This window comes from Cavia porcellus, unplaced genomic scaffold (assembly GCF_034190915.1).
Source record: "Cavia porcellus strain 051 isolate PalLab524CR breed Dunkin Hartley unplaced genomic scaffold, mCavPor4.1 scaffold_33, whole genome shotgun sequence".
NCBI lineage: Eukaryota > Metazoa > Chordata > Mammalia > Rodentia > Caviidae > Cavia > Cavia porcellus.
The window spans coordinates 1,271,422-1,293,639 of NW_026947516.1; the positions used below are offsets into that span (position 1 = coordinate 1,271,422).

The 22,218-nt window shown below is 58.5% G+C and overlaps 1 protein-coding gene across 4 annotated transcripts in view; it reads right to left on the reverse strand.

Moving 5' to 3' along the window:
- Positions 1 to 294: 294 nt before the first annotated feature.
- Positions 295 to 22,218, reverse strand: part of Dhrsx (dehydrogenase/reductase X-linked) — a 52,743-nt gene continuing 30,819 nt past the window's right edge. For 2 of the 4 annotated variants that reach the window (XM_063242941.1, XM_063242944.1), the window contains 2 exons: positions 20,240 to 20,447; positions 14,392 to 14,802 (listed from right to left, as the gene is read on the reverse strand). In XM_063242941.1, the coding sequence (XP_063099011.1) occupies positions 14,599 to 14,802; positions 20,240 to 20,447 (412 nt within the window). In that variant the 3' untranslated portion in view covers positions 14,392 to 14,598. Of the gene's footprint in view, positions 1,737 to 14,391; positions 14,803 to 18,680; positions 19,775 to 20,239; positions 20,448 to 22,218 lie in introns of those variants that run through there. The other 2 variants (XM_063242943.1, XM_063242942.1) reach the window with 2 other exon arrangements.

Consider the following 22,218-nt stretch of genomic DNA (forward strand, 5'->3'; position numbering starts at 1 on the left):
ATTAACACCAGGAGCGGGAACGGGCGGGGGGCCGTCCACTTTGGGGGGCCGCAACCTGGCCAGTCGCTGTGGAAGCCAGCGCAGGCCTCGGGGAGCGCAGGCCGCCAACCGCACCCCGGGGCCCCCCGCGTGCTCCCCAAGAGCCCAGGGCCTCGGCCCACAGGGCCCGGGGACGGGGCCCGCCCTAGTGGGTCCCCCACCGCAGGCCTGCGGCTCCTCCACCCTTCTGTCCCCTTCAGCACCCCCCTCCCTGCAGTTTCCATATTTGGGGGAGGATTTCACTCACACACTGGATTTGACTTTATTTATTCACTTTATTACCCGCCTTTCCTCCTGCCTGCTACGGCCTCCCCTCTTCCGAGCTCTTTCTGCCTCCTGCTTTCTCATCTCTTTTAGCTTCTACGTATCAGAAACGGCAGGCGATATTTGTCTTTGTGATCCCCAGATCCATCCGTGTGCTGTCACGTAGCAGGATCTCGTGTCGGGCGCGTGGCTTGGTAAACGTGGCCTCGTGTTCCGTGGCTCGCGTTCCCGTGCTTGCAACCAGGCTCGGTTTTGAGCGGCCGTCGTGCCACGTTACAAGCTCTGTCCTGCGGTATGAATCTGTCTGCAACGCTTTTTTTTATTGGTACCGGGATTGAATTCATGACCTCGCGTTTGCCAGGCTAAAAGTTACATAAACGGGCGCAACCCGGCTTTCCGCCATTGGACCCATAATCAGGACCACTAATGAGGCCCGCTAGCTCCCCGGGCTGCAAACTGTGCAGGTCAAGAGCTGGACGGAAGCCGGACGCCACCCGGACGCCGCTGTGGGGCTGCTCTGGCCTCTTGTGGGAAGGTTGCACCCAGCGGCCCCATGAAAACCCCGCCATGTGGCCGGGCGTGGGGCGCACGCCTGTCATGGCAGCACTCGGGAGGCCGAGGCAGGAGGGTCTCTGTGAGTTCCACACCAGCCTGGCTTCACCCCAGCTCCTCCCTTCACCGGGGCTCCCCGGGGCGGGCCTTCCTCCTGCATGGCCTCCTACAGGGCCGGGCTTCGGGGAGGGACGCCAGCCCTGTGCTGGGCTGCAACCCAGCCCCGCTTTCCTTGTCCATGTTGAGGCCGTGTCTCCCTACTGTGGTAAAAGCCCGGCTGGGCTGGGACTCGAGATCCTCCCGCCTCAGCCTCCCCCAGCACGGGCTTGGGAATGCTCAGCAGCACACTGGGCAGGACCAGCTGAGAAGGGGGCGGATGCCGGGCGCTGGCTCCATAGTGGACACGTCCAGGGCTGAGGTCCAGGCTGACCATGTGCAGGACGTGGGCACCGGGGAGGACCTGGAGGGTGAGCTCTGGTCCCGGCTCCTCCCTTCTCTCCCTGTTTCCCGGCCCCCATGATGTGGGCGTCTCTCCTCCCCATCGGTTCCCGATGTTTGCACCCCGTGGCTGGCGGGCTCCCTCCGGAGCGTCTCGCTGAGCTCGGGGCTCACTTGTCCGGCTGCCGACGCCCAGATGAGCCTGCGGCCCCGAGAGCGTCTCTGCAGGAATTGGCAGCAGCTCTGAGCTGGTGCAGACGGGGGACAGCAGGCGGCCTTTGCAGCTCCCTGTCCGCCGGCTCCATCTCTGTGTGTCAGTCTGTTTGCAATCAGGCTCTGCAGGGAGGGGGGACCCCCAGGGGTGCTGGGGGACACTCAGGCCTTTCATGCAGAAGAAAAGACACGGCGGGGGTTTGAGAACAACAGGAGGATGCAGAAGGCGCCTGCAGACACCAGACAAAAAGACAGATTTGTAAAGACGCCGCCTGTGTCCTCCGCCTGAGCCCGGCTCAGATTCTGGGGCGCCCGCTCCCCTCCTGGGCACACGGGCAGACCGCGTAGGTGTCGGGGCCCTCAGGCTGCAGAGGGAATCACTGAGCCCCCCAAAGACATGAAGGGAGCCCCAGAGCGGACGGGATCTGCACACGGAAATGCGATCTGCAGACGCCTCGGGCTGGGCTCCGCCGGGCAGGCTGAGCGGCTTTGGGGTCCAACCTCGGACCCCAAAAGGTCACAAGGACACATTTCTGGGTGCCCCTGACCACATGGAAACCCCCAAAATGCACACAGAGAACATGCGAGCCGCAGTGCTGGGCTTAGTACTTCCTAAGAGTGCACGGTGAGCCGGGCGTGGTGGCTCCCGCCTGTCATCGCAGCACTCGGGAGGCTGAGGCGGGAGGATCTCTGCGAGCTCGAGGCCGGCCTGGCTGCACAGTGAGCTCAAGGCCGGCCTGAATCCACAGCGAGACCCCTCCTCAAAGAGACAGAAAAACCAAACAACAGTGCGGGTTGTTACCGGTGCACGCGATCACGCCATAAAAGCAATTTGAGCTGCGTGTTCATGTGCAATATAATTCTATATTTTGTCTTTTTTTTCCAGTGCCGGGAATCAAACTCACAACCTCACGCTTAGCCGGCAGACGCTTGTGCTGCTGAGCTCAATTCGCAGCCCCAAGAACGTGTAATAAATATATTACCTAGTATTGCTTTCTTACTGTTGTGTTTGAAATCCTGCATTATTTCAATCCTTGTCTTCTGTGTTGCTTTTTAAAAATAAAAACGACTAAGTGAAGGCAAAGAATCAAACTTACTCAGGAAGCCTTTGGACTCTGGTTTTGCTGGTCACTTGCGAGGTTTTATTTTATTTCTGGTCTTGTGTCTGGAGCCGGGACTCAACCCAACGCGGGGCCGCTGCTGCACCTCGGGGGACCCTCCCGCCTCGGCCTCCCGAGTGCTGGTCCCGTCTGCAGCGCCCCGAACCCCGGCCAGGTCTGTTCTGTCAGTGCTGAGACAGGGACCCTTCCCCAGGGCAGAGGGCAGACACACAAAGGCGGCCACGGAATTAAGTCACTCGTGCAGACTGCACACGCCCCGCCTTCCCCACACAGGAGCCAGCTCGGCTCTGCACACGTTTCCTGGGTCGGGCCGCGTGACCAGGACGCCTGGGAGAGTCAAATGCACTGGGGAAGACACATGTGTGTGTGTGGGGGGGGTAAAAGTTTCAATCAACAATCAGCAGCTTGGGCAGAACATCATGTCAAAGCCTGGGGGGTGGACTGGGGCTGCTCCAAGTGTGATGGTCAGGAACCGAAAGGAGAGAGACAGACAGAGACAAAGAAAGACAGACAGAGACAGAGACAGAGAGAGACAGAGAGGGAGAGGGAGGAGCATCTGGAGCCCTAATATACTCTCCCAGGCCACGCCCCACAATGACGTCACTTCCTATTAGGCTCCGCCTTTTAAAGCGTCCACTACGTCCCAACAGCATCTCTGTCTCTGGCTCAGGGTGTTCGCAGCATTTCTGATCTGACTTTATGGTCTTAAAACTCAATCCAGGCTGCACCGGTTACATAAACACGCTCGCAGTTCGGGTGTACACAGAACTCCTCAGCTCCACAGCCGGCCAACGGTTCAGCACACAACTGCATGTTTTAGGGGGAGAAAAGGGACCCTAACCCTGACCCCGCCGTGGCTCTGCACGGAGGACCCCGTGGGCTCGCAGCTCAGCGTCTGCCTCGAGTCTGCTGCGTCCAGCCTGACGTGGAAGTCAGGAGCCATCCACACACCGGAAACATATTCGTGGAAGTGTTGGTTTCCGGGCAAGGTCAGGCTCCGATGTGCTTTCCACGGCACCCAGCTATTCCCTTTGTAGGAGTCTGAAGACGTCCTCTTCCCCTGCACACCCGAGCTCACAACGGTAAAGCTCAGAACAGCTAAATTGGGGAGCAACAGTTGAACCGACAGAGAAAATGTGTTCACGTACAGTGGAGTACTACTCTGCCCCGAAAAAGGAAAGATAAAAATCTGCTCAGCCATGTGGGAAGCCCAGGTCTGCTTTCTGGTGTCTCCCCCGGCTGGATGGCGTCCCAGCGGGAAGGTCAGTGTGGGGAGCTTCTGCCCCGCCAGCACTGACCCCCGTGCCCGTTGCCCCGCACCTGTCTTTTTCTTTGCTCGTATTCACCGTCCGGGGTTCCTGAGTAAGAGAGCCCTCGCTACCCCGAAGTGCACGTTTTTGATTGCTCTCTCTTTACACCAGTCTCATGATGTGTCCATTTTCTTACTCGAGACTCGGTTTACCCTTCTTCATGGCTACGTAGTACTCCACACTGCATCATGTAAACTACCATTTTCTTTATGCGATCACCTCCCGATGGGCTCACAGGCTGCTTCCGAGCTGTCGCCGTTGTGAGCTGAGCTGCTGTGTCCATGTGCTGGGGACCCCGAAAGCAGCCGAGGGCCTGGGTTCCAGGGCAGCGTCCTGCAGGAGTCCAGCTGAACACCCGGAGCCCACCACAATGACCCATGCGAGTCTCTTTGGGGATCTGCACTGGGAAGGCCCCACCACACCAGAAAGTCTGTGCCAGCGAGTGGAGGGTTCTGCACCGCGGCCAGGACGGAACGCTCAGAATAAGGAGCAGGGCTCCCCCAAAAGCACCGCGGCCACCCTCCGCGGCACAGAGGTCCCGAGCTCCTGCGTGACAGCTGAGTTCACAGGAAAGTCGGCGCCCAGCAGAACCCCAGCGCCTGCGTCCCTCGGGCTTCTGTGCCGTGGCAGCGCCCATCAGGTGGGCCGTGCAGCCCAGCACAGCTGCCCAGTCCAGGGGGAGCCGCAAGCTGACCACCAGGTCCCCCCACAGGGGCCCTGGACGCAGGCAGGGCTGCACCGCGGGCACCAAGCTCTGCTGGTCACCAGGGTCTCCGCGAACGTGGGCATCTGTGCATCCTGCACACACACACACACACACACACACACACACATGCACGCGGCCTCTGCACAAGCCCTGTCCTGCACACACTGCAGCATGGACCCACTTAGGTATCAAAGAACTTAGCCTTCCCTGCAAATGTATTTTATTTTTTGTCTTTTGAGACGGGGTCCCGCTGTGCAGTCCAGGCCGGCCTCGAGCTCACAGACAGCCTCCCGCCTCGGCCTCCCCAGTGAGTGCCGGGATGACAGGCGTGCGCCACCCGCCCGGCTCTGTGCTCCACGTCACCCGTTGCTTGGAAATCGCTCCTGAGGGTCTGTTTTAGGCTCAGTCCGTCCCTTCCTGCAGGTTCTAAGGGGTGGATGGAGAGGAGCCCGGTCGGTGCCCGTGAGATCCAGCACCCGTGACGGGGGCCGGCGGCCTTGGTGTCGTGCTGAGCAGGGAACTCGGATCCGGGAGCAGCCGGCGGCATCTGGGGAGCCGGAAGCTGACCAGGAGGGCAGGAGGCGTCCGGGCCGGGCCGTGGGCGCTCCCCGGTCCCTGGTGCGCTTGATCAGGATGGAGTTTTACCTCGAAGGCAGTTCTGAGTCCTTGCGACATGGGACGTGGAGTGCCTGGTCCTCAGCTCTGGAAGAGGCTTCGGGGAGCACTTGGGTGCAGCCATGGGGGGTTTTAACTTTCATTTTATTGCTCTGATCAACAGAAAGCCCATCAACAGCACATCTTGCGGTGAGTCAGCTCACACCCGAGCTGAACAGGGCAGCTGTGTTTACAGACAGAAGCGCTCGGGTATATACACAGCACCTCTGTGTACGCAGTGGAATATTACGCAGCCGTAAAGAAGGACGGCGGTGGGTCATTCACAAGACAATAGACGGGATTGGGGACCGCCATCTTAAGCAAAGTAGATCAGACTCCAAAACACAAGTGCTGCGTATTTTCTGCCAAGTATGTGAAGCAAGAGAGGTGGATGGGGAAAGAGACAGAGAAGGAGATCAGACAGGGAATTCGTGACATGGAAGCTGGTGGCCCTGCGGGTCCCTGGTGGCTTCCACCATCAGATTCTTCCTTTATCAACTCCAGAGTTTTACGTTCCTGAGATTCATGTGTCTCCTTACAGACTTCCCAGTCTAAGGCTTAATTCGCTCTTTTTTTAGATTTAACAAAGCTTAGTATATTGCGCACCGTTGTGTTCAAAGCAGCTGCTCGGATTGCAAGACACGCGCGTGAAAACGGGGGCCCGCAGGGGAAGTCACGAACCGCTCTTCCTGACGAAGCCACACAGATTAGCACTATATAATTAAAGTCACTATTTAAAAGCCCAGCTCCCTGCAGACTGAGGACAAGCTTCAAGCCCGCGCTGGCTCAGGAGGCCGTATTAGCCGGAGGCTCACGCTCCTGAGATGGTTCTTGCCCGGGTCTCCTTTCCTGTGCTCCCCGAAGACATCTGGGAGAGAGAGACAGACAGACAGACAGACGAACAGACAGGGCGAGCTTCCTGATGCCAGTGGGGTAGGAGCTCGGTTTGCTTACGTTTGAATTTACTGATATTTTTGCTTAGAGTTCACACAGGTTTCTATGAAAATGAGTGTCTCTCAGAGCGGGATTTGGACACACACTCACAACGTCGCCCTCCCGGGCTCCGAACCTGTCAGCATCCTCTGCCCGGGGACGCTGAGCTGATGGGAGCTCAATGGACCCTCCCCGCGTGCAAAGCAGCTGAGTGAATCTTCAACACACAGCCAGGCTCCTAGAGAGCCTGCAGACCCTGCCTCAGAGGCATCAAACTTCCCTCCAGGCACAATCCGTGCAACACGTGGGAGCTCCTGCACGCTTCACACTGTCTCCAGATTGCTGAGGACAAATGCAATTTGGCAGAGACCAAAGAGGCAGCCTGACACTGGAAATCCATTTTGTCACCCTCAACATGGCGCTGTGTGCCAGGAATCCCACAGCTGCAGGAGGAAAATGGTGCAGTCAACACAGCCCCTGGGCTGCAGAGGTTCCCATCTACAACGTCCCTGCACAACCTTCCGGGACGGTGCTGGACTCCTGATTAACCGGCCCATCAGTGCATTTGGAGCTGAATCAATCTGGAAGCCACTTACAGGAAGTGGCCTGAGGTCACGACCCGGAAGTACTTCTCCTCCTCCCTGGCTCGGCCATCTTTTTTCCCTCTACTTCCTGGCGGCCATGACCTGAGCATCTCTGCTCCGCCAGACCCTGCAGCCGGGCCCTCCTCCTCAGAGCAGCTGGGCGTGGACTGACTCCCCCAGAATCCACGTGCTGGCAGAAACCTGGCCTCCTGGAGGCTGTGGGGGTTGCATATTTTGTCCCAGCAGTGAGAAAGTGGCTCAGCTGCACGTGGCCCCTGAGCAGATGATTCACCGTGTCATTACCCACTACAACAGCATCACAGTGACCAGCTTGGCCACACTGGTCATCGCCAGCAGTCTGGAGACAATTTGAAGCGTGCAGGAGGAGCCCGGGCTGCACGGCTTAGACCTAACCTGCAATATCATCACCTCTGAGGCATGTTTTGCACACACTCATACTAACAACATTGCTTTTAAATTTAAATTTTAAATTTAACTACTGTCTCGAGTCAAAGCCGAGAACTCCACGCGCACAGCTATGGTGTGATTCTTTTCACTTGTTTTTTTAATGATGCAGGAAAACATTAAAAAATAATTCCCGTTTATAGGGCACCGTGTGATATCACGGTACAGGTTGTATCTGGCGATGGTTACGTAGGCTTGCACACCCTTGGCTGCAAACAGCTGTCTTTTATTAAAGGTGAAAGCCAGCTCTTCCAGATTAAGGGCTGAATTCTGAGGGAGGAAAAGGAAAATTCCAGAGCGGGGATGTCAGCGAACTGCAAAGTGCTCATGCAGCGTGGGCGACACTCCCCCGGAGTTTCTGAGATTGATTACTAATGTCCACGGTGTCCGCACCAGTCTGCAGTCCCACCAACAGGGAAAGCATTCTTTTTTCCCCACGGCCCCTCCAGAACTGTTTATTTTTTTATTTTTTTGTCTTTTTCCTTTTTATCGGTACCAGGGATCGAACTCACGACTGCCTGCTTGCAAGGCAGGTGCTTATGCCGCTGAGCTAAATCCCCAGCCCCGAGAATTATTTGATTTCTTGGTGAGAGCCATTGTTTCTGGGTGACACAGAATCCCAATGTTTTTCCATTTCCTTTTGTTGAGTGGTGAGTGACGTGAACATTTTTTGTGTGTTTATTGGCCATTTGTACTTTTTCTTCTGAGAAATATCTATGAAATGACTCAAAAATCTAACACTAGAAATTGCACTTCAACCAGCTGTTCCCTGTCTGTGTCTCCTTGAAGGGGTTAAAGTGATCCCTGCACACTCATATTTATACCAGTGGAATTCATAACAGCTAAATCTTGGAATCAGCAGATAAAGAAAATGTGACATTTACACACCCTGGAGTACTACGCAGCCATAAAAAGGATGCACTTCCTGTAACCAGGATCTACCTCCTGATGACTCCTCTAGCTCTGAGCTGCACCGCGGGGTAACCCACTACTGGGAAGGTGTTTCCGGAGAGGCAAGGTGTGTGGACAGCTGACCAACGGGAAGACCCTGCTGGACAGGGTGGCGCTGTCTAATGGACTGGTGTGTCCTGGTGGACATGATGGTCATGGTGGGACATGATGGTCATGATGGGTCCTGGCAGATGTCATGAGTCCTGGGGGTCCTGGTGGGTGTTGTGGGTCCTGGTGGACACAGTGGGGCACGGTGGACATGGTGGTCACGGTGGGTCCAGGTGGACGAGTGACCCAGGACACCCAAGGACAGCAGGGCAGGCCTGGTGGGTCCCTGAGAAGCCGAGGCTCACGCGTCCCGGTCAGACCCAGCTGGCCGGGGCTGGGAGGACAGAGCCCGGGCAGCAGTGTGTGGTCGTCAGATCCGCCTCAATACAGCAAAATGCCTGAGCCGAGCACCCAAAGGGAGGACAGACTCATGGAGGCCGGGGTTCGGAGGGGCCAGCTCCCGTGCCTGGCCCCAACCCTTCGGGGCTGGGTGGGCACAGAAACCAGGAAATAGGGACAGACAGCTCGGGGTCCTCGTGCAGGCAGTGGACACAGCCCTGACCCCAGCCAGGCGCCTCCTGGGTAACCGTACGTGGCATCTGGGCGCTGACCCGGGTTCCCCCAGCGACCAAGTTGGGGTGGTGTCAAATGCACTGTTATCCTGCGACTGACCGCTGACCGCTGATCACTGACCGGAGAAGCTGCCCTGGCCCCTGAGCGTTTGCAAGACAGAAAGCAGGTTTTAAAGGCAGGTGACCCCCTCAGCCACCTCCCGGGTCCCCGGCTTCCAGGGGCAGCGAGGCTCCCACAGCAGCGGGGCTGAGTCCCGAGCTGCTCCAGAGAAGCCTCGGAGGTGGCCAAGGACATTCCACAGTGGACGGTGAGGTGTGAGCTCGGCCTCCTAGAAAATCTGTGCAGCCGACCTGCAGTGGAAGCTGGTTACGCGGGGAAGCCGTGCTGCGTGGGAGGAAACCCGAGATCAGCACTGCCTGGTGGAGCAGGAAAGGTTCCTACTACACGAGTTAATAACTGAATATGCAACCCCGTCCTCAGAGGATCACCAGACAGAAAACTGGTTTTCCATCTGAGATACGGGGTGTTATATCCGACATGTTATTACACCGCAGTTTAGGTTCAAATGGCACCAAAACATCCAACGTATTATTAGTTATTGATACGCTGCTGGTACTTACAGACCTGGTCACCCAGTAAGTCTTATATGTGTCTCTGGTGCTGTCCCTTATATGGAACCCTGCCCACCGTTTAGACATTAAAAGGGTTTTTACATACACAGATGAGTCCGCCGCAGAAATGGACACACACAAATATACAGGTACACACATGTACGTGTGTACATACAACACACATATGTGGTGAATTGGTGTATTGTGGAACCGTGAAAAATTATTTCAGCAAATGTTAACTGTAAGCGTGCTGATCACCAAATTCTTAGGTTTTTATGCACGTATGTACGCACACATGGGCACAGAATGGCTACGTACACATATATGCACACACACATATACACACATGTACACACAGAGGTGCGTGTCGTGATAAAAATAAAGCGAATATTTAAAATTTTGTAGAAAATATATCACAGTCATAGAGACGTTGTCATGAATCCCCCTCAGAGTCCTCCCGGCCCTGCCCGGCTCCTCCCAGGTCCTGGCTGCAGCTCGGGGTCCTCCGTCCTCAGGGGCTTCGCCAGCTGGGATCAAAAACCCGGTGACGGCCGCTGCCGAGCGCCATCCTGCAGAAAGGCAGCTGTAAACACAGGACGCCGGTCCCCGTCCACCTCGGTCCCCGGAGCTGGCCCCAAACTACCATCCCCTGCTTTAAATTCGGGGTGACCCTAAAGGCGAACCTCTCCCCGCCCCAAGCTCGTGCTCCTGCGCTGAACAGGACGTCGGCCTGGCGATGTGGGCAAACGTGTCACCACGAGCTCGGGCTGCTGAGGTCGCCCGCACGCCAGCTCTGGGATCGGAGCCTCGCCACAGGACAGCTGCAGGGCACCCGCCGCACAGCACTCAGGGAGGAGGGCACACACGGATTTAAGGGGTGCAGGGACCGCGGGCTGGGGTGGCGGGAAGTCAGGCTGGACGTGTGAACACACACAGCCATTTCCTAAGGCGAAGGCTTCGCACGTGGCAAACGTCTGTTCATGCAAACAGCGATGCGGGTAGTAGACTGACATTTTTTCGCACGGCCACGAAACACAGCCTCGGGTCCCAGCCCCGGCACGTGGCCCACAGCATCTTGCAGCCCCGAGGGCGGGAGGAGACCCTGGGCACAGCGGGCACCTGCCGTCTGTGGCGAGAAATGACCTTGAGGCCCGGGCAAGGTCAGCCCAAGGTCGTGTGCAGAGCACAGAGCTGCCAAGGCGGGCAGGAGAGGCCGCTCTGCAGCAGAGGCTGCTTAGGGTGCACGGAGCGCTCGCTCAGGATCCCTGCCAAGTGTCCAGCAGGGGGCCACCGTGGGTTTTACTGCTGGGATGAATATTGAACACTCACGGTTTGAAGGAGACTCAGACGGGCAGGGAGAAGTTCTGGGCTCCGCGTCTCTCGAGTCTGAGTCATTACAGCATCAGGCTGCAGCATCCTGGCCGCCTCCGCGTCCCGAATGGACCCGAAACCCTGACCTTTCCCGGTCACTGTGACCTTGGGGAGGAGCCGGGAGTCGTTCCGGGGACCGAGGTGGACGGGGACCCGGCGTCCTGTGTTTACAGCTGCCTTTCTGCAGGGTGGCGCTCGGCAGCGTCTGTCACCGGGTTTTTGATCACCAGGTAAACACTTTGAGGTCAGAGGACCCCAGAGCTGCTGCGGGGAGCGGCCAGGACGCGGGAGGAGCCGTGCAGAGGTGGGGGAGGACGGTGAGAGGGATTAACGGCAACCCACCTTTGGGCACATCAGAAACATTTTTAGAATTTAAACAGTCACTATATAAGTCAGTCAATGATGTTTAGAAAAAATAAAGCGGACCTGAGTGCTTTCCATGGTGCTGGTACTCTGTGTACCGAAGCTTGGTTATTCCATGTTCCACGCTGACAAACGGGAAAAATTAAACTTTCCTCCCAGCGAGCCCTCGGGGGCGTGCGACCCGTGAGCAACCACCGGCCTGTCCGAGGCGGCTCCCGGACGGCGGATACGGAGGAGTTTACCTTAAAATGGACTGGCAGTTTGGAGGCACAGAAGTATCATCCCAGCACTCTGGGAGGCTGAGGCAGGAGAATCCCAAGTCTGGGCCAAGCCTGGACACCTTGGTGATATACCCGGCTCTTGCCTTAAAACAATGAAACGAAACCAATGTCTGCCGGTGTGGCTCCGTGCAAAGGCCCTGCGGTCAGTCCTCACTCTAGGGGACGCCCCGCAGGACCCGTCCACCCCCCAGGCTGGGGCGCCCTCTGCCTCGGGGTCCTCCCCCACGGCATCTCCCCAGCACGTCCGCCGCCCCCCTCGGCCGCTGTCCCCCCACTGAGCTGACGGCGAGGGGGGTCCCCGCGCAGTGTCCGTGTGGCCAGGGGCCCGCTGTCGGTCCGTCTGTCCGTCTATCTGCGGTATCAGGTACACAGTGCTGGTGTGTCCCGCACTCCGCACCCCCTGTCCACCCCATCTGCCCCGACCCGTCTCTGTGTCTCATCTGTCATTGATTACCTGTCTGTCCATCCATCCTATCATCTATCTGTGTGTCTGTCCATCCATACTGTCTATCTTGTGTATGAATCAATCAGTCTATCAATCTATCCATTTGTCTATCTATCCATTCTGTGTTTATCCATTCTATGTGTCTATCCTGTGTATCAATCAGTCTATCAATCAATCAGTCAATCAATCCATTCTACCTATTACTGAATCCGTCCGTCTGTCCGTCTGTCAGCCGTCCCTGCACCCCCCCATCGCAGCCCCTGACCTGTGTGTCCACCCCCTGAGGATCTGTTACGTGCACACACGTCCCCGTCCCACCGGCCAGCGTCCCCTCGGCTCCCGGCTGCCCACGTCCACCCGTCTGTGCCCAGCACTGGGGTGACTGCCCCCCCCCGCTGTGGGGTCCCCCGACGGCACTCGGGGTCACTGCAGCTGACGCAGCCAGGGCCGGAGTCCCCGCTCCACACCTGCGGCTCGGGCCGGGTCCCCCCCGAGAGCCACGGCGTCCATGGTCACGGTGCCGAGCTGGGGACACGCTGAGCCCCCCCCCGGGGTGGCAGCTCGGAGGCCTCAATGGGGCCCGGAGTTCTGCGGGGCGCCCCTGCGAGCCGGGGCTCTCAGGACGGATTTAGGACGCGGCCGTCTCCGCGTCCCGGCTCCTGGGGACACGGACAGGAAGGGGCAGGCTGGCGCTAAGTCGCTGTGCTGGCCGGTGGAGACCCTCCTGCCTCAGCCTCCCCGAGAGCTGGGAAGGGCCGGGAAGGGCCGGGAAGGGCCGGGAAGGGCCGGGATGACTGCTCCGGGCTCAGAGGCTGCGACCCGGAGACCTGCGAGGCTGCAGCCGCCGTCCTGGTCAGTGAGAGCCGCGCACGGAGCCGGGCGAGCACCCGTGTGTCCTTCTCCCTGCCACCCTCTGCTTGGGCTCCTCGCTCTCTCTGGTGGCCGCGTGGCCCGCGGTGGCTGGCACAATTACCCACGGACAGAAGAAGGCATGCAAACATGTACCACTAATTTTTCTAAATTGCCCTTTAAGAAATACCCTTCCAGGAAAGCCCTCGCCGGAGACTGAATCTGAACCCAGATCAGTGTGTCCGGGACACGCGGTCGCCGCCTCAGGACAGGACGCGGCAGGCCCACAGCCGCGACTGCACAGGAGGCTACAGTACGCACGGCCTGCGGACAACTGGGATGTTACCTGACCGCACCGCGCGGGACGGTCAAGGGGAGAAATATTACTAAGCAACGAACAGGAACACAGGTGAAGGTCTGGCCTAAAACCCGGCTCACATCTCCTGCACACAGCCCCGGGGCACAGAGTCCCGCAGATTTTACTGTCTGCAAAGCCTGCATCAAAAGTCCAAAATGCAAACACAATAAAGCCTGAGCTCTGGGCCAGCCACGCCTGAGTGAGCCGACATCCCAGCGGGGGGCGCTGTCTCTGCACCCCCGAGATTCCCTGATAGGTGCGCGGTCTGGTTTGCAGTCAACAAACCTGGCCAAACGTGGACAGAAATATTTCATTTAATTATTTTTGGGGCACAGTGTTGGTTATTCACGGAGGACAGTGACCCTCAAGCTTGCTTTTTGCAGGGAGAAACTCCACCTGGCAGCTCCTTCTGGGCTCTAAGCGCTTGGCACAAAACTCGGACCCGTTCTGGGAACGTAAGATGATCTTGGCGTGGGACGCCAGGATGCGTCCAGGACCGGACAGCACGGCTGTCTTACAGACCTCGGATTTGTCTCGGGAAGGGGATCCGAAGCTCTGCCACGCCAATGCTGAGAATGAACCGGGGCCTTGTCCAGCTGCGGGGTGCCCAGCTGTGGTCTTGGGGGCTCCTCACGTGGGCAGAGGAAACCCAGTGCGCTCCGTGGACGTGAAGGGGCCGCGCCGGGCCGGGACCACGCGGGGGGCTCTCAGAGGATCTAGAGCTGCAGGGCGGGCCGGACGGCACTGGACACGCTGCTGGCCTCCGCGAGCCCCCCGTCACTCCAGTCACCCCGGGCCCAGGCGCTCCCCGGAGGACGGGGCACGGCGGGGTACGGATGCCAGGGAGCCCGGTGTCCCCTCCCAGCATCCCACGGGGCAGCTGTCCTGTGCGCTGGCCGTGCGTCCGTCTACAAGACCCGATGGGGCACCGTGTGGTCCCGGGACCGGGGACACCGTCCTGTCCAGCTGCCCTGGCACCTGTCCTGGCGCCCCACGGGGCACCCTCTGGTCCCGGGGACCCCACTCTGGCTCCGGTCCTCTGTCCACCCTGCAGTGACCCTGTCCAGCCGCCCAAGGCCAGGTCCACACGGCCGCGACCCGTCCTCGCCCTGCGACACCCCATGGTGACCCCGAGCAGGACCCGTCGTGTCCCTCTGAGCCCCGAGACACCCCCAGGCTCTCCTGACCCTGCACGAGGTCGACCAGCAGGCCGCACTGCCCGCCCGGGACTGACCCTGCAGGCCGACAAGGACACCAGCACGCTCGGCTGCAGTGATTTAATTTTCAAGGCACTCGTGGGACGCCCTGGCACGAGCCAGGCCACCTCCAACACGTCCCGGCAGGCCGACGTCCAGCAGACACCAAGGCACTGGACCGAGCGCCGGGGACACGGGCCTCAGAGGTCCAGCACCCCGGTCCCCCGAGTCCCCGTCCGCCGGACGGGAGCAAGCAACGTGCCCGTGAGTCAGTCAGTGCGACACGGCGCCAGGCGTCACGTCCGCGATGCCGGCCATCCGACAGCTCCGCGCCCACAGCTCCCGCTGCAGCTCCCGGTCGTAGGTGACGTCCAGGGACTTGGTCTCCTGCTCGTTGTACAGGTAGCGGCCACCGAGCCCTTCCAGCTCCGGGCTGACCGCCGCGTACACGGACGTCCAGGCGCCTTCGTCCGGGGTCTGTAGAGAGAAGGAACAGTGTCGGGCTGTGCGGGGAGCAGAGCCGGGAGGGACGCCCTCGGGCCTCCCGGGATGTGCCAGGGACACACCGTGTGTCCACGGGCCGTACAGGCCAAAGAGGAGCTCTCAGGTCAGCAGCGGCGCTGAGGGCCGGGCGGGTGCTGGCCTCAGAGGAGCCCCAGGCCCTGTGAGAGGCTGAGGATCCCATTCCCGGGGCTCCACCCGGGACCTCAGCGTCTCCAAGAGCCCTGGCAGTCGGCCGCCACCTCCACTGGTCCACGTAGCAGGCATTTGCAGGGCACTGGCTCTGCACCGGACACGAGTGTCGGAATGCAGAATAAACAGATGAAGCGGTCCCTGTTTCCATGGAGATGGCAGCTAGTTAAGGACACCGACAAAAGCAGTCTTTCACAGCTAGCAATTCCACTACTGGGAATATAATCAAAGGAACAGAAAGCAGCAAATCCAAGAGAAATCGGAACACCTGTATTTGCAGCAGAATAGTATCACACACCAAAGCCAACAGGAGGGACCAACCCAGCTGCCCAGCCACAGAGGAAGGGGTGCATGGAGTACTACTCGGCCTTGAAAAAGAAGGCATCCTGATGTTTGCCCATAGCATAGGAGAACTGTGAGTAACACGTCGCTCAGTGAAATAAGCCAGGTGGTTTAAACAGATACCGCAGAATTGCCCTTACATGAGGCTCCCCGAATCATCAAATCCAGAAAGACAGAAACGAGATGCCTACGTTCCTGATCTTGGGGGACGGGAAGAATCCGGGCATTATATTCTACAGGGAGTAGTTTGGAAACACAAAGAGCTCTGCAGGTGGCTGACGGCGATGGTTATACAACGCCATGAATGTATGTCACGCTGCGGAACCGTGCACCACAAATGGGAAAAATTCTGTGTCAATTAAAAAAAAAAAATCAGGCCAGTTGGTGAGATCAACGCTAAATAAGAACCAGGTCTGCTAACCGGGGCAGTGGGCCGTCACGTGCACGTGGAAATTCTGTTCAGTCCTAAATAAACGGGAGGAGCAGAGTTTGCAGGATGTGGGGGAGCAGCGATCCTAGAGGTGAACATCACCAACTGATGTAAGACCCAGCCAGCAAGATTACAGAGCACGATTCTGCGCATGTCTGTGGATGATTGGCACGTAGGGCAGCAAATCAAAGATGAAAGCCTCGCCCCCGGATGTGGCTGCATCAACCAATAGGCTTGCAGCCTGGATGGACGAAGGCGGGAAAGGAAGGGGAAGTGCCGCCATCTTGAAAGCGCTCTCCTTCCGGGATGAGCCGCCTTTGCACGTCGGGCTCTGCATCTGCGGGGCGTTTGTCTGTCTTTCCCGAGCACACTCACCCTGGAGGCTTCCCAGGGCGCTTCCGGGCTTTCAGACTCGAGCTCCCGCTGCATGCTCGAGCTCCTTGTGTTTGCAGATTGCATGTTGGACGGAGCAGCGCCAGGGTCCTGCAGCAATCCATGGTGGACTCAAGGCTTTCATCCTGCGAGCTGCTCGCCTAATGACCCCCAGAGCTCTGATTGATCCTGTTCTTCCCTCACTGATGCACTGGGGGAAGGGAGGTCCTAGGGTACAGGGCTGTGTTCCTGCCAAGAGATGGGCTGCAGCGGAGATGGGGTGCAGGATGGGACCACAGTGATGGTGGCAGGTCGTGGGAGGCTGATCGTTCTTAGGGCGAGCGTGTCGCGTGTGCAAACACTGCTGGGAGTGACCCAGGACAGAGGGGGAAGCTGGTGGTGCTGAGCAGCATCAGGCTCCTGGGTGTGAGCTCCTGGGTGTGAGCCCCTGGTGTGCTCATGCACAATGTCCGTCCCCCAGCAAGTGGCTCAGACCTGCAAGCATCTAAAGGCTCCTTGTCCGCCAGAGCAGCAGGCCGAGACACTCGCGGGCTCCAGGGCCAAGCCTCGTGGGGCCTGTTTATTAACAGCAGCTGGCCACTCTGCAGGGCGCTTCCCCTCTGGCAGCGGGAAAATGGGTGGCCTTGCTGCAGGCAGGGCTGGAGTTAGGTCAGATCAGGGCTTCAGGGACACACACACGCAGGCACAGTCGTCTCCGCCTCGGGGTCACCTTGAGTCCGGCACCCTGCAGCTCTGAGCCGCTTTGGCGCCAATCACGAGCGGGCTGCTTGGTTTTGATTTGAACTGCAGGGTCTGGGTCGTTGTGTGGTCAGCGATGGAAACCTGCAGGACAGCCGGACACCGGCTGCACCGTAAATCTGTCCTCCTTTACCTGGAGAGCCATAACAGGACCTCAGGCCGGCCAGGGAACGCGTCCACCTTGAAGGACAGAGCTGCAGGCTGGGCAGCGTCCCGGGCTCCGCGCCAGCGGCTGAGAGCTGCCCGGGTCTGTCTGCGGCCATCGCGGGGCTTAGTCCCCCCGGGCTGCCCCAGCAGGCTGGCACCCCCGGCGGGAACACACGGGTGCTGTCCATGCTGTGCAGAAACAAATCTCCCTCGTCTCCTGTTTACCAAGCACGCGTCTGCCAAGGGTGTTCGTTTCCTGCAGCAGCCACTGCCTGCTGGGGCAGGTGACCTTGCATTTGGAATCGAGCCTGAGTCTGGCGGTGACTCAGAGCACGGAGGCCCCCGGGGCCAGAACGCCAGGCTCGCTGTAACAGGAAGGGACAGAGAGGCCCACAGACAGCACAGGTGCTGGGCAGGGCTGCTGAGCGTCCTTCATCTGTGAGGCAGGGCTGCCCTGCGTCTCCAAAGCTGCACAGAGCAGCTTCAGTCCTGTGCGGGACCCCCAGACCACATCCTGTGGCTATTTCCAGTCCAAAAAAGCAAAAACAAAAAGTCAATCAAGCCACCTGGGAAGTGCAAGCCATTGTCAGGATCCCAGCAGGGACGTGAGTTTAGCACCAGAGGGACTGGGGAGACTGGGGGTTTTGTGGGGACAGGGGACCGTGTTTGGGGGTGAAGGAAGGAATCTGGAGGCTTTCTTTTTGCTGAAGAATTCAGACAGGCACAGGCGGGTGCTAAGCAGAGTGACCTGGACACAAAGGGGCCGCTGGAGCGGGGTCAGCAGCGCGTTCACCCCGCGAGGTCAGGGGACAGACGGGTCATTAGCTCAGAGGAAAATCCGAACCCCCGTTGAGCAGGACAGAAACTTCAAACACTGGCTCGGAAACACTCTCCAGCAACTCCCTGACCTGGCCAGAGTTTAGAGGCGAAGGATGCTGATTTTCTTTTTTCTGGTACAGGACTCGAACTCAGGACCTCAGCTTGCCTGGCAGGCGTCTGTGTCGCTGAGCTACGTCCCCGGCCCAACGTTCCACTTTTCAAAGCAGAAACCTTGCTGTATAACTTGAGCACCGGGCGCAGATGGTCGCACCAGACAGAGGCAAAGGGCTGCTGATCTTTTTTTTTTAAACAAATCCTCCACACTTTGCTCCCCGCAGGGGCTCTCGAGGAAGACGAGGAAATGGATTCCTGCCGCCCAGGCCAGGGAACCCGGACAGGCCGAGGGCACTGACGGGGCCAGGGGCAGGCAGCGGCGGCTGCGGGCTGGTAACACGTCAGCCACCAACAGGGTGGCCGCTCCCTGCCCCTAAATCTTTATCACTGATGCAGGAGGCCAGGCGATGTCAATAAACTGTTTATAAATGCAGGTGGCCAGTCTGTGCCAACGAAACTTTATTTACAAATGCAAGGGCCGGGGATTTACCTCAGTGCCATACGCACCTGCCTGACAAACGTGAGGTCGCGCAATTAATCCGTAGTACAAAAAAAAAAAAAAAAAAAAAAAAAAAAAAAGAAATCGAAACCCCCCCCAATCAAAAAAAACACAGTAGCCAGTCCTTGTTAGTAAACTATAAATGCAGACAGTCTATACCAATAAAACTTTACTCATAAATGCAGGGGGCCAGGCTTTGCCAATAAAACTTTATTTATAAATGCAGGCAGCCAGGCACTGCCAATAAAACTTTATTTGTAAATGCAGGCTGCCAGGCTGTGCCATTGACTTATGCAGGTGGCCACTGCGTGCCAATAAAGCTTTATTTACAAATGCAGGCAAACCATCTGTGTCAATAAAGCTTTATTCATAAATGCAGATAGCCAGACTGTGCCAAAAAACTTTATCTATAAATGCAGACAAGCAGTCTATGTCAATAAAACTTTATTTATAAAATCAGGAGGCCAGCCCATACCAATAAAACTTTCTGTATAGACACAGGCAGCCAGTCTGTGCCAATAAATATTTACAAATGCAGGCAAACTATCTGTGTCAATAAAGCTTTATTCATAAATGCAGATAGCCAGACTGTCCCAAAAAACTTTATCTATAAATGCAAGTGAACAGTCTGTGTCAATAAAACTTTATTTATAAAATCAGGAGGCCAGCCCATACCAATAAAACTTTCTGTATAGACACAGGCAGCCAGTCCCTGCCAGTAAAACTGTATTTATAAACGCAGGCGGCCAGTCTGCAGCATAGCTCTGTCAGTATATTTTTTTGCAACAAAACTGAAGCGTGATGCTTCAGGTATTTAAAGCAGGAGTGTCATATGATGCGGTCAGTGATCAGTTACGGCATGCATGAAATGGTACGCATAGGTGTGAAGGAGGGAAGCCCTGAGCACGCGGGGCCCAGGAGCCGAGCACACCAAGGGGGCCGCTCCTCTCGGGCAACCGATTTACCTCCAAAGTGTCCCGGGGATGCTGTAACCAGCCGTGCGCTTGCCAAGTGGGTGCCAGGCTAAAGCATCAACCACCAGGACGGAAAGGACAGCCAAGAGGGCAGAGATGCGTCCACGAGAGACGGAAACAGGACGAGAAGCCGACAGACACTCAGACCCCGCCAGGGACGGAGGACGGCTCCTGGGGGACACGGAAGCGGGGGGCACGGTGCGGGAGCTCGTTTGATGAGTGACTTTCAAACCGTTCTGTCGTCACGTCCAGGGAATGTATTGATAAAAGAACCAGCAACATCCGGAACCTCAGCAAGTCCTGGTGGGAAATGGCAGAAAGTACCGGGACTCACGAGGAATAAAAGGGGAAGAAAGCGCCACGCAGAGAACCCAGGTCCCAAAATGAAAATAAACAGCCTCCCGCGGACACAGGCGGGGAATTCACCCCTAGGTCACAGCCGCTGACAGCCTCGGGGTCTAAACGTGCACACAACTGCAGCCTGCACAATCTGCATGTTTTCTAAGTCAAAGTCTGACACACAACAGCCCGGCGGCCGGATGCACACCCACGAGACCTCCCCGCACAGGGGACGCCCGGCCTGTTTCTGAGTCAGGATCTGGCTGCAGCCAGGCCGGCCCTGAGCTCACCGTGCAGCCCGGCTGGTCTCGAACGACCCGTGATCCTCCTGCCTCAGCCTCCCGAGTGCCGGATGACAGGCGCGCACCCCGTCCCGACTCCGTGACTGCAGATCACCGAGACCCCGGGAGCCCCAGCGAGCCTTACCTTGAAGATGAGCCAGCCCAGGAGCCGCTGCACCAGCCGGGTGCCCCAGAACACGTGCTGGTAGAGGTTGGTGTCCACCACCCCGGGGTCCACCACGTTGGCGGTCACGTGGCTGCCCTCGGCGTCCAGCAGCCTCTGGAGATGGTACGAGAAAAGGACCAGGGACAGCTTGCTCTGGGCGTACGCGCCGTGCGGGGAGTAGCAGGTGCTGCAGGGGAAGCCAGGGGAGAGGGGAACTGAGAAGCCATGGTGCCAGGCCCCGGTGCCCACCCACAGCCTCAGAGCTGAGTCCCCCACACCCAGCCACCATGATGTGAGTGTCTATCCTCCCCACACCGTCCACCATGATGCTCCCGCCTTGGAGCAGCCGGCCATGGACTGCACCCTCTGCACCCCTGAGCACACTGAGCTCCCTCTTTAAGCTCTGCTCTGGTCCCCGGCTCCTCCCTTCTCTCCCTGCTTCCCGGCCACCATGACGGGAGCGTCTCTCCTCCCCACACCGTCCACCATGATGCTCCCGCCTTGGAGCAGCCGGCCATGGACTGCACCCTCTGCACCCCTGAGCCACACTGAGCTCCCTCTTTAAGCTGTGCTCTGGTCCCCGGCTCCTCCCTTCTCTCCCTGCTTCCCGGCCACCATGATGGGAGCGTCTCTCCTCCCCACACCGTCCACCATGATGCTCCTGTCCTGGAGCAGCCGGCCACGGACTGCATTACCAACACACAGCCACCGTACCACTTCCCAGGTCCTCTGTCCCGTTTCCGTTCATGCACTGAACACATCTGTCCCCAAACCTCATACACAGAGATCCAAGGGTCCAAAGACCAGCATGGTCAGCTCAATAGTGCAGAGAAATCATTCAGTAACAATCAGAAGAAACCTAAGTGGGATCAGAGGTTCACATCACGCAGGGGCTGGATGAGACCGAGTGGATCAGACAGGAGCGGGTCAGGCGTGCTCCGGACGCTTGAGCCCCCAGGGGCCACTGCAGAGCGCACCCTGCGTGCAGATGGCACAGGGCTGCATTTACAGAACCCCGAAGACGGCCACCGAGAGACGATCAGCACCAGTGAGCCAGCTGGGCGTCACAACAGCACGCAAAACCATCCCACAAGAAGGCTGTGTTTTCACGTTTCAGTTTTAGCTAATGGGGCTGCAACCCCCGAGCTCCTCCCCAGCCCTGTTGTACATACTGCTGCTGAACCCGGACTGCAACTTGCAATTCTCCTGCCTCAGCCTCCCGGATTGCTGGGGAGACAGCCGTGCACCCCGTCAACTGTGAACACGCACTCGGGGACCAGGAGAGCAGAGCCCCCAGCAGCCCACAGACACAAACCCGCAGCGGCAGCAGCAGCCGGGGTGCACCTGGGGAGGGTGTGGGGGCTTCTGGAAGCTGCGTCCTGAACCCTGCCAGCCCACGGGGAGGACGCTGGTGGGAGCCTTGTCACGGGGTCTGGTGAGGACCTGGGCTTTCCCCACAGCAAAGCGTCCTTCAAACGCCCCTTGGGAGGTTTGACTCGGAGTCACCGGGGCTGGCGGAGGCCGGCGAGAAATGCTCGTTTGCAAAGAATATGGAGAGTCCTGCAAACACAGGCTGTGGGGAACCAGGGCTGCTGATCACGGCTGGGCGCGGTGGGCGGAGGAGGAGGAGGGGAGGCCTTTAAAGCACGACGCGCTGCCCTGCAGGGGACGCACCAGGCCACAGCGTAGTGGACGGCAGGGCTCGGGATGAGAAGCAGCCTCCCAGCGCGGGTGACCGGAAGGGCAGGCAGGCAGCAGGCGGCTCCTCCACCGCCAAGCTCTGCAGACACCAGCTCTGCCTGCGCCAGGCATCAAAGGGCCGCTCTCCACGGGGCAGAGACAGGCAGACGGAGCGGCTGGCAGGTGTGAGCGGGAGGACACTCGTCAGACGATGCACGGCCTGCTCCCCGGGGCTCCTTTAACGGGTTAATTCTGCAGGCCGAGGTGTCAGAAACGCA